The sequence below is a fragment of the Balearica regulorum genome, chromosome 1 (assembly GCF_011004875.1).
Source record: "Balearica regulorum gibbericeps isolate bBalReg1 chromosome 1, bBalReg1.pri, whole genome shotgun sequence".
Lineage (NCBI taxonomy): Eukaryota > Metazoa > Chordata > Aves > Gruiformes > Gruidae > Balearica > Balearica regulorum.
In genome coordinates, this window is record NC_046184.1 from 149,875,227 (window position 1) to 149,887,965 (window position 12,739).

General features: G+C 42.6%; 1 protein-coding gene across 4 annotated transcripts in view; it reads right to left on the reverse strand.

Moving 5' to 3' along the window:
• Window positions 1-7,105: 7,105 nt before the first annotated feature.
• Window positions 7,106-12,739, reverse strand: part of UXS1 (UDP-glucuronate decarboxylase 1) — a 62,444-nt gene continuing 56,810 nt past the window's right edge. For all 4 annotated transcript variants that reach the window (XM_075739054.1, XM_075739063.1, XM_075739071.1 and 1 more), the window contains 3 exons: window positions 12,176-12,233; window positions 10,004-10,107; window positions 7,106-7,939 (listed from right to left, as the gene is read on the reverse strand). In XM_075739054.1, coding sequence (XP_075595169.1) covers window positions 7,808-7,939; window positions 10,004-10,107; window positions 12,176-12,233 — 294 coding nt within the window. In that variant the 3' untranslated portion in view covers window positions 7,106-7,807. The remainder of the gene's footprint in view (window positions 7,940-10,003; window positions 10,108-12,175; window positions 12,234-12,739) is intronic.

Genomic DNA, 12,739 nt, shown 5'->3' on the forward strand with positions numbered 1-12,739 from the left:
ATACATTTCAGATGTGCCTGCTCATTCAGAGTTGTGTCCACAAATAAATTCAATTAGTCTTGGGGAAGAAGAAAAAAACCTCTCCTCTCAATTATAAGTGCCTCCTTGATGCCTCCTCTGCTGTGTCCATACCCACGGCACGCAGCCCTCCAAACTTGTGTGACGTGGCACTTCAACAGTTCCCGTTGGGACAAGGACACAGATGTTCACAGGAGCTAAATTCAGTGCCGAGGAGCTCACCTACCACCAAAGCCTGTGCAAGGAAAGGATTCTCCAGGGAAAGGGCTCAGTGCAGGAACCTGACTTCAGAAGTAACCGCCGAGATGCAGAGCGTCTAACCTGAGTGACCCCTATCCCTCCCAGGCATGATAACCCAAAGGATGTCCGTGATGAATACTCCCCTTTGTGTCCTTTCCACGTAGCTGCAAAGCTTTCAGTCTAGCTCAAAACAGGCAACAAAATAACAAACTAAGCTATTTAAAATGAAGTTAGTCTCAGACAGCATCCAACACAGTCCCCAGACATAATTTCCTCCCATGAGTTTCCTCTATCCCCAATTCAAACTGGAATCTATACACATTAGGCGGAGCATCAAAGTATACCAGAGACTGGGCCTTTGTTAATGAAGTATGGTGGATTAAAGGGGGGTTGGTTGCTGGGGTTGCGTGTGTTAAGAACCCCGAAATACAACCAACTTTTGTACCACAGCAACGTTGCTGCTTCTGTCTGGTTGCTATAGAGAAAGTCCTAAGCCTAGGAGGGAGATTTCAGCTGTCACGGGCTTCAGGAGGAGCTTGGTGGGAGAAAGGACTGCTGGAGCTTGACAAGCATAGAGGGCTGGGAAGAGGCAGGTGAGGAAGGCTGGCTGGCTCCGTGACTTCTGGAACTGAAGAATAAGGGTAAAGAGAGATGAAATGTCTACTGCAAGCTACAGCAGAATCCGAGAAGTCAGACAGCATGGATGGTTTAGTTGTCTGTCATTGAAAGCTTACAAGAAGTTTCCAAAGCATGGATCATGGCAACACCATTCTTTACACCTCACTTTTTTTCTTAGCTCTGGGTGTATTTCCTAATCTTTCACTTAAAACCCCTGTTGCGTGATGGACTGGTGTCCAGGAGAGGCAGCACAGCACTATCCTGCTCCCTGCAGGGATGCTTCCAGGGAGACAGCTTTTTGCCGAGGGAGCCAAATTGAGCAAACATGTTAGTCACTTCTCCTCTCCACGCACAGGTATGCGCTAGCCTAACAGGCTCCAAAAACTCAGGTTTCCCTTAGGTTTTGGAGCACTTGCTCTTAGCAGAATCCTTGCCAGTTTAATTGGTTTAAACTGGTGTGTTTCCTCAGCAGAAGAGTCTTTATTCCATATTTGGAATAATCATATTCTCAGTCAAGCACACACTCTTTTGCACAGTTGGAAAACACCTATTCCTAGAAGAATACTTCCATTTTGTGTCCCATAAAAAACTGTGCCGAATTTGGCAACATTTGAACCAGGCTGATAATTTCCATCATTTCCCAGAATTTACAACAACTGGGAATTCAAACCTGCTGAATAACGAAGAAGAAAAGAGTGCTGTAAATAAACACCATCCTTCCCTAGGCCTTTGAAAGCTGTGTCTGTTCCTTGCAGGCTGACAGCCCAGCAGCTTTCTGTGCTTTGCAGGCTGACAACAAAGACTATGACCTCTCTTTTCTGGATTCTCTAGAAGAAGAAAAAAAAATCTTTTCCATTACATTGTGTTGCATGCTGAAGTTTCCCATCACATACTGGTGTCTTGCTGGGATAGAGTTAACTTCCTTCATAACAACATATATGATACCGTGTTTTAGATTTGTGACTAAAACAGTGTTAATAACACACCAGTGTTTTTGCTGTTGTTCAACAGTGCTTGCACAGCATCAAGAGTCTTTTTAAACTGAAAGAGAGTAGATTTAGATATTAGGAAGAAATTCTTTATTGTGAGGGTGGTGAGGCACTGGAACAGGTTGCCCAGAGAAGCTGTGGATGCCCCATCCCTGGAAGTGTTCAAGGCCAGGTTGGATGGGGCTTTGGGCAACGTGGTCTAGTGGAGGGTGTCCCTGCCCATGGCAGGGGGGTTGGAACTAGATGGTCTTTGAGGTCCCTTCCAACCCAAACCATTCTGTGATTCTATGAAGACTGCCTGTTTCCCATGCTGTCCCCCAGCAGGTAGGCTAGGGGTGGGTGAGAGGTTAGGAGGGGACACAGGTGGGAGAGCTGACCCAGATTGACCAATTCCATACCACATAACCGTACAGCTCACCACTAAAAGCTGGGAAGAGGAAGAAATGTGTGTGGGGGGAGTTTGCCTTCCAGGTTAGTCATTGCTTAGAGACTGGCGGGGCATCAGTCTTGCTTAGGGCAGATGGTGAGTGGCCTTTGCATCACTTTTTTTTTTTTTTTTTTCTCCTTCAGTTACTAAACTGCTCCTACCTCAACCCTCAAGTTTGCTCACTTTTGCTTTTCTTAGTCTCTCCTCTGTCCTGTTGGGGCAGGGGAAGTGAGTGGCTCTGAGGGCACTTAGCTGCTGCCTGGGGTAAACCCACCATGAGGCAACAGCTCTGAGGAGAGGGCACCCTCATTCTGGCAGAGGGCTGCACCTGACTTGAAGTGCAGCAGTTGCAATGATGCAAAAGTACATGCAATAAGCTACAAAGCAAGAAAGCAAGCATGTGTCGTCACAGGTTTGAGCAAAAGGAGAAAGACTATTAAAAAAGTTCATGGAATGCTTCAAAGTTAACTATATTAACAAAGTTAATTTCCTTTGAATATTTCTGTCCCCAAACAGATAAAAACTGTGTACTCCCTCCCAGCCTTTCTGTTCTGCTGTGCAGACAGTACAGAGCGGTTCACATCATCGTCCCCAGCCATCCCAGCATTGACGTCACGTAACCTCTCCATCAAGACAGAAGAGCAGCCATTGTTCATTGTGGCTCCCAAAACAACAGGAACAGCTTGGCCATGCTCCAGCTCTTCATATTTCAAGACCTGATGCTGCCGCATCCCCCAGTTTGCGGGTGTCAGCCAGGCGACTGTCAGCCTGACTGACAGGGCAGTCCTGCCTCCTTTGCTAGTAACACCTCTGAGGTAACCCTTCTGTCAAAGCATAGAAGTACAACTGCTGTACCTCCTCAGCCGCTCTCATACACCCCCCCAGGTCTAGAGAGAGATCTCTCTCTCCAGATCATCACCAGCTTTAAGTACTTTTTTTTTTTTTTGGCCTTCATTCCTTTGAAGTCCCTACTTGTAACACAAACACATTGGGAATGGGGAATTGGGCACTTTCACCCCAGGACTGTTTCCCAAGGTGGAAGATGGAGAGCTCAAGACAGCTCTCTCTACAGTGGGGTGCACAGAGCCCAGATTGTGGTACTTAAGGTCACCCCACAGTTCCCTGTGGCTTCATGTTCTGGACCTTCCAACTACTTCAGTCATGGCATGGACCAAAGCATTTAGAGGATCCCCCTCCTTGCTGAAGAGCATGTCAGGAACTAGAGAAAACAGCAAGAATGAACCAACTGTTGCTTGTTCCGGGCTGTAAATGGCAACAAAACAAGGTGGACAAAAAGTTGCTGCTGCGTTTGCCATTATGGAATAGGCAAGTGAGAGAAGAAAAGGAACTGGGAAAAGGAACAGAGACCCTGTGCCTGGTTTTTTTGCAAGAAATACAAATTGTTATTTCAGAAAAACCTCTTTGTTGGTAAGGAATCACATTCAGGAACCTCTTGCCATGTAAAAGGAACCCTGCTTTTCTCCACAGCTATTGCTGCTGTTCCTGGTAGCTCTAGGGAGTCAGAGCTGCAAGTAAGGGAATAAATTCCCTTCTCCTACCAGTTGTGATCCAAGTGCAGGGAAACGTTCACAACAGAGCAGCTAAGGATTTGTGGTGGGTACATTCCCACCGATTCCAGGGAGGGGATGTAGGGATGTTAGGGCTAGCAATGCTGAGGACACACTTCCTTTGCTATTAACAAAGCATCTTCTTCCTGTGGGCAGGTCTTCTCTGATCAGCCTCTAACAACCTTCAAGGACTTCCTGGCCTCAAGTACCATTAAACTCAATACTAATAAGACAAGGGACTAGCTCAATCGATCACACTAATCAAAGCCCTGTTTTGCTCTCTGTAGCCTGTTCTCTAAGGCTAACAAATATATGCAATTGTGTTTGTGTCTTCCTCCTCCTCCCTTATCTATCAACTTTGAAATTCAATTCCAATCCTACCTGACAAAAGCAAAAAGTTTTTTCAAATATATTACATTTCTAAAAATTTATTGAAAAAATAGATGACCAAGACACATTCATAAACGCCTGGAGGGCAGTGAGCTCATTGGCTACTAAACCCGCCAGACTCTATACAGGTTAAGAGAAGCTACAAACACCTTGGACACAGGAAGACTGTCAGATCGTGATTTCCCCACTCAGTAAAAAAAATCTAACCTAAAGATAGAGGTTAGATCTAACCTAAAGATAGAGGCTTCTCTAAACTATACATTCATGGAACTACTTAAAATAAATTAGATCTGCAAGCCTCACTGTAAATTTTAGATCAGCAATGTGGTTTACAAAGCTTCTGAGCAGCCTACATATAGAAATAAAGCAAAAGTACATCATGTTTAAAAAAAATACAATAATCTACCTGTGGACCTCACACTGTGATAACTTCCAGCAGCAAGACTGGTCCTCCTTGTGGGGTTCAAGAATTCACAGCAGTGGATGCCTTGCACACTTCTCCTTCTAGAAGGCTGAGCTCACTTGCCAGCACCAGGCTGGGCAGTTCACCACAGGCCTCTGCTACATTGCACATTCCCTTGCTGAAAGAGGAGGACTTGCATTTTAACACCTGCTCGGCTGCCTGTTCGTGCAGATCACTGTGACTAAATAGGTACCTCAAGTCTGGTCATGTTAGTTTTACCTTGCCTGCCTGACCAGGTGATAGCAGAAAATCCCAATTCTCAAATTTCCTGAAAAAACAAACAACCAAAAAACCAAAAACATATGTTGTGTTCAGGCATGGAAATGAGAACATGGCTTGGCTTCAATTACTCCCAAGTCCTGTGTTTCCAAGCTTTCAGTGCTGTATTCCACCACCCTCCGTTAAAAGCGGCTCTTCTGGAGAGGCAGGAGCTGTTTCTCACCTGCAGCTCCCTGCAGACTTGATGCCTTCTTTGTCCTACTGAGATGTGTAACCCCAGATGGGAGCAGAGACCACCACCATGCAAAACCTCATCAACCTTCTCGAAGACTCAGTTCGGACCAGACAAAACTTGTAATTACCCCAGACTTTCAGTCTTAAGCACCAGCAGACTAACACCCACAATTCATGCCTTTTGGATCAGCTAGAAGACCAGTCACCGGCTTCAAACACAAAGGGCAACAGCTGCCTCAGCTGCTGTTTCTGGAAGACGCTATTTAGAAAGAATACAGGGACTGAACCAGAAACCTCTGAAACAAAAGCTAGAAACAGTACAAAGTAAGTAGCAAATCAATACAGCCTGTCCCTCCGCCCTGGTGGGAGGCATGCCACAGACTCACAGATGGGTTGCTTCGGTACCAGGCATTTGTCCTCTCTCCAATTTGCTCCTTTTCTGAAGGCTGGGCTGTGAAGTAACCTAAAAAGCTTTTAAATTCCTATCTGTAGTATCCAAACGTTCAGACTTCCTGAGGGATTTTTATTTTTTTTTTTTTTAAATGCACATTTTGCACTAGTCTCCAGAAGCATGCTTGCTCCGGTACAGTTTATATATTTTGCACTGAAGTCATTGGATTAAATGAAAAACAAGTGCTGGAAGTAACAGCTGGTACCCACAGCTCCCATTTATTCTCAATGGCTGCCCTAAACGCCGGACTAGGGTTGCACCCTTGTGCACCACCTCTTCACAGATGCTTTGGCATCCAATTTGCATGAGAAGTAAAACATAAGGAGAAAGAGCACCTTCCCCCAAATATAACCTAGAGCTTAAGGGTTAAAACCACCGTGCTGGGAGCTGATTAACAGTGCTCGCCACAGAACTATTAAAGAAACCGGCATTAGTTTCACATACATCCAGCTGTGGCTTTGAGTATAGGGAAAGGCTGTGCTTTGTGAGCATATCGGTAATGATAGGTTACAGGCACATTTGGAGCACGCACACCACAGTGTACTTTTCAGGCCATTTAATATGGAATAAATGCCCAGATCAAATACCTAGAAAAGGGTTTCAAACAAAAAGCAGACCTCAAGCTGCTCAGCTGTGAAAAGATGGAGGCAATGTGTAATACCTAAATTCTACCTCTGAGTCCAGACAGCAAAATGCTCCCTGGCTCCCCCATCTTAGCTGCATGCCAGATTTCCACTGGAAGAAAACCTGGGAAGAAACCGTTTTGTCTTAATAGGATCACTGCAGCCCTGGTCCAGGCAGGGCACACAAACGAACACAGCAGCCCCACCACTGCTGGAGTCCTCGGGAACTTCACCAGGCAGACTGGATGACACTCCAAGCCTTGCAAGCACCGGGAGGCTCTGGAGGATGGCACGCTCGGACAAGGGGGCCTGAATGGCCACACTGCTCCCAGCATCCGCCCTGGGCCCGGGCGTCCAGTCATTGCTACGGGTAACTCCCACTTTGACCATCAACCTAAAGATACTCAAAAGGTAATGAAACATCAAGGTTTAATGAGATGCAGTCAAGGGGAGTTAGCAAAAATAAGGGGAATCGGATTTTTGTGTTTGTTTCTTTTTTTTGTTAAGATGACAGGCATAGTTACTGAAGTTGAAAGCATTTACTGGCAATTCAATAACTGCTTAAATTAGAAACATTTCCTCTGATAGAGAGGCTGCAGTTAGACTCTATGCTTTAAAGAAAATCTTATACTCCTGCATCACTATCAACTACCTGAACTGGAATACACGATGATGTTTTTGTCCGATCTATTTCAACAGACATCCTGCAGCCCTTCCTATATATCTGTTACGAGACAAGCAATGAAAGACCAATGTTATTGACTTTAAGCCAATTATCTACAGACTGTTACTTTCTAATTAATATACAATAAATGCACAGAATGCCAGAGAAGTTCCCACAGTGAAACCCCAAAACTAGTAAAGAGAAGTTTCAATATTTTATTAAAATAGCATATTCAACCACTGTAACCAATAATACATTAACTTTATTCCCAGAGTACGCACAACACAGTAGTGATTCAAAATATCCTTATTCATGGTAATCAATGAAAATAGCTCAAATTCAAGTGTACAACTAAAACTAAACCTTTGAAAAAATCTCTCCTTTAAAGAATACATAAAGCTCTCATACAGAATTCTTTTAAACTCCTCTATATTTAGATGTCAGTGTCTCTCACCTGACAATACCACTAGCTTTTTTCTTATGCATAGTAGAACATCTCATATTTTATAGTACCCATTTTATAAATAAATTGGCATTTTCCATCCCGTTTGAGTTTATCCTTAGCTTCACAAAGAAACCAGTAAATAAAACTGTCAAGGACAGTCACAACAAAATGATCTCACAGCAAGATATAAAACTTGAAGATACTAAAAGATGCTTCTACTCTATTTTACATAAAAAGACAGATTTAAAAAGTGCAAGGCAAGATTTGCAGGGGAAGGGGAATATTTGTTTGTTATTTTTAGGCACATCCACTTCTTTAAAGCAAGCTTCAGAATGAAATTCCAGTTTGTTCTTCATGATACCTGTGTCAAAGTCTCTCTCAAAAAAAAAAAAACAAAAAGAAAAAAAAATACATCCGTCTAATGTCAAGCAGGGAATTTCCTGTCCAACTGAGAGTCTTCAGTTATGTCTTGTTCTTCCTTTTTTCATCCTGGCGGGTTTTGGTTTGGGAATATACTGATTATTCGCCTGATACTCAAGTTCTTTACGGAAGTAATGAATTGCTTTATTCAAACCTTCTTCCAATGGGACCTGTTCTCAAAAGTAAGGAGAGAATCATATCACTCTAAGTTCACATCAGCTCTTTTCACAATGGTATCTTTTTTAATACAGCTATCAAAAGACTGCTATAAAGTCTCATTCTTAGCCAACGTAAGTACTAACAGCACCACGTACTGGTTAAATCTCTGCACTGCTGTTAGCTTTTAAACAGCAGATATATTTTCTGACATAGTAAGTAAAAAACCCCAACAAATTTAAATCTCATCAGATTGTTATGGTCTGTTTAGTGTCAAAACAGACTTACATAATTCTACTTTCATTCATAATACATTGAAAGAGATAAGCACACAGAAATTTAAGCCCCTTCTGTTTTTAATGATTAAAGATCCTCTTTCACAGAATCTCACAGAATGGTATATACCACAGAAAAGTATAATGGTGGTGGTTTGGTTTTGGTTTTTTTTAGTTTTTATTTCTTCAGTGCTTCATTGATATACAGAAAAAGGGATATAAATTATCATCCAGTACCTCATTTGATATTCTTAAATCCTATACAAATAATTGTAATTCTTCATATTATATGCCTATATTTAAACAGTGATTTGTAGACAGCAACAACAGAAATACTACCCACTTTTCCCAGGAGCCATAGGCTCCGACATGCTTGCTGATAACCATCATCAATACAGGAGGATAAAAGAGCAGCACAAAACCAACTTGCCTTGATGTACCAACACTGTACTGCTACTTCAGAGTAAGTTTTGGTACTGACTGTGCCAAACACAGAAGGTCAGAAGTATAAAAGTGAACTCTTCTAAACCTTTTGTGACAGTAACACTTGCCATCATCCTTGTGCTTCCAGGCACAGTCTATTAATATCCGGTGCCTCTGTGAATCCTTTCAGAAGGGTTTGGAGCTACCTTTTTCTATTAATAGGCTTACATTTATGAGATAGCTTCACATGCTTCCTGGAAAGATTTTTGTCTGCAAATCTAAAAAAGCCTACAAACCACTGTCCTAGCTACAATGGGGAGCTGGCTAAGAAAGTCAAACCCTTTCTGGGGATTAAGTAGACTTTACCTCCCCAAATCAACCAGCTCTTCTCATCAGCTATGCCTGGTTATACGCTTGCACACTTAACTTCACCAAAAAGGCTGAGAAAGGAAAAAACCAGCAGCCACGGGCATTTTGCATTCCTTGCACATTAGCTGTGCAGAACAACCACAATCCTGACAGCACCTCAGATGGCTGGTAACTAAGCTTTGGAGATGGACAGACATTCTTGTGGATGGTGAGATACTAGATTAACCCTGAGCACATTTCGAGCTTATCAACACACAGAACAAAGCTCTGAACATCTCTACGTATGATACCCGTTAGTCCAAAATAAGGGTTTCTTATTCTGGTTTACTTCAGTCCACCAGAATAAAAATTAAAAATGATAATAAAAAAATCAAAATGTGTTATCTCTCTCTGGCTAGCTTCTGTTTTGCCCGAGTTTCACTTACTTCCCTTTAAACAAAGGCTAAAAATCAGAACACTTTTCTGGTGCTTATATTTCTCCTTACTAATCCAAACAAACTTTTTGGTTACAATGATGTTACAGATCATCTTAAAAACAGTCTTACCCCAAAGATTTTCTAAAAATATTTTAATAAAATCATTTTTTTCCTTCCATACCACAGCAAAACAGGATTGAGGATTGCAGCAACAGTAAACTCATTAGCTCCCACAACTACGTACCACATATTTCAAAGGATTCATCTAGCTTACAGAAACGCAGATACTTTATAATATGCCTGTGAAAAAGTTAAAATGCCTATCCTAAAACTAGGAAAGTTTTTTTCTACTTAAGTCTATTACAAATGCCAATATGCTCTTCTGCATGGCACAGGCCATACAGTCCTACCCAGCAGTTCTTGAATTGTGAGCTAAACCTACATATGAGAGACAGCCTTTCAAACAACTGTCCTGGAGATTGTGTTAAGCAGATATTCTGAGAAGCAAAATGTATCATTATCATGTGGTCCTCGCCCATCCCCCTCTGCCTCCCTGTGTTTTTGCACCCAACAATAGTAACACAGCTATACGTACCACAGGTTCCCAGCCAAGCAATAACTTGGCTTTTCTGATGTCAGGTTTTCGTTTCTGAGGGTCATCCTGAGCTTCTGAGAGAAACTGGATTTCACTCCCACTGCCTATTAAACAAGACACTGTGCATTATCATCCACAATTCACTATGCTTTCCATTTATGTCTTTCCTACCTCTATTGGAACATCAAGTCTTTCTGCAGCTTTCTGCTTCATGATTCTATCACTGCAATGCTCTCCACAGACACTGCTACACTGCATGCAACAGCTGGGTGAACTAGCTGTCCCACAGCAACACGGATCCACAAAACACATCACAAAGCTTTCAGCATGGATTCACAAAAAGGAAGTTATGCTTGACCAGTCTGATAACCTTCTACTGTGAAATGCCTGCATCAGTAGCCAAGGGCAGAGCAGTGGATATCATCTACCCCGACTTCAGTGAGGCTTTTGACACTGTCTCCTATAACATCCTTATTGAGGGCTGGATGAGAAGACAGTGAGGTGGATTGAAAAATGGCTGCGTGGGCAGGCCCAGAGAGTGGTGATCAGTGACACGAAGTCTAGTTGGAGGCTGATAACTAGTGGTGTAGCCCAGGGGTCAATACTGGGTCAATACTGAGTTGCTGATACACCAGAGGGCTGTGCTGCCATCCAGAGGGACCTTGAAAAAGGAGGTTGGAGAAAGGGGCTGACAGGAACTTCATTAAGGAAGTTCAAGTGCATCTGGAGAGGAACAAGCCCAAGGCACCAGTACATGCTAGGGAGCAACCAGCTGGAAAGCAGCTCATCAGGAAAGGACCTGGGGCTCCTGGTGGACACGAAGTTGAATACAAGCCGGCAACGTGCCCTTGCCACGAAGGCCAATCGTATCCTGGGCTGCAGCAGGAGGAGTGCTGCCAGCAGTTCAAGGGAAACCTTCTCCCTCTACTCATCATTGGTGAGATACACCTGGAGTGCTGGGTCCAGTGCTGGGCTCCCCAGTACAAGAGAGACATGGACATACTGGAGAGAGTACAGTGAATGGCTACTGAGATGATGAAGGGACTGGAGCATCTCTCCTATGAGGACAGGCTGAGAGAGCTGGGACTGTTCTGCCTGAACAAGAGAAAGCTCAGGGGGATTTAATGTATGTGTATAAATACTTGAAGAGAGGGAGTGAGGAAGAGAGAGCCAGGCTTTTTTCAGTGGTGCCCAGTGACAGGACCCGAGGCAGTGGGTACAACCTAAACACAGGAGGGCCCCTCTTAACATCAGGAAACACTGTTTTACTGTGAGGGTGACCCAGCACTGGCACAGGTTGCCTGGGAAGGCTGTGGAGTCTCCATCCCTGGAGATACTCAAAAGCCATCTGGACATGGTCTTGGGCCACTGCCAACTGTAGGTGGCCCTGCCTGAGTAGAAGGGTTGGACCAAATAACCTCCAGAGGTGCCTGCCAACCGTAACCACTCCGTGATTCTGTTAGCACTTTTGCATTGTAAAAGGACTTCACTTCCCCTTTGCCCATACTCTCCAGTCTGATTTACATAGCCAACACAGTACTTGCCTTTCCTCAGGACAATACACAGAAACAAGATAATTTCTCTAACCAAATCTGGCAAATGTTTTACATGCCAAGTTACTGTGAGATTTTATGGATGTAGAACTAAACCACCTCTCTGGGTCGACTGAAATAGATCAAGTTGTTTGTGAACAAACAGAGAAAGACTGTCACGACAGCACGATGTTTTTAATGGCAGTTGAAGGAGAACAGCATGCATTATTGCCAAGAACTGCTTTGCTGAAATATCTGTATTTCAGCTAAGATTACATTAAGCAAGGCATTTTCATTCATGTGTTTTACATTGCATTTATGTACTGTCCCTGTGCCAAAACAAAGCTAAAAAAATGCATTAACTTTGTATAAAGTAATGAGTATAGATTGCAGAGATACACAGAAAGAATGTATTCATTCTACTGTTCATGCAGTATTTTACATACAATTGGGAGGATTTGGATTATCTTATTAATATTTAATTATATGATCAGGATACAATTAAATGCCTTTGTAAAATTATTAAGAAATCCAAAGACCAATTAGATTATCCATATATTACACACACTAATCAAGTAATAATCATCTAATGACAATAAGTACTTCATAAGCTTTACTAAGAATTACTTATCATACTCACCAACGAGTTTTTTAATTAACTGGGCAAATTCTAGGATAGTGTGCTCTTCTGGGTTTCCCTAGAAATAGAAGGCATATTCATTAAAATAATAGTTAAGCACCTTATGACATGCTAGTTTTCTGACATGAGATGATTCTAACAGGGTCATGTTAAGCTCTGAAAAAGCTAAACATATGCCTTATTCCTACTTTGATGAAAAAAAAAATAACTTTGGCAAGCTCCATACTCATTAGAAAAGTTGCCCTCTATTACATTTGCCTTGGTAATTGAATGTATGTAGGGGGGTGCCCAAAAAAATCAGTCTGCAAAGAATGGGCAAACGCACAATGACAGTAAAGGCATATGCCACTCAGCAGCCCACACAACCACATCATCAGTTTGAAATTTGCATTCAAGGGCTTTGCTGAGTTGAGGACAGATGATATAATGAAGTATGCTAAATTCTCAGTTCATCCAAAGTTAGGAAACCAATTTAGCTGCAAACAATTGCTTCCACATTTACTACAGCTTATGTATCAATACATATAAGGGCTACTTGCTTTCCTATACAATATTCCTTTTCTT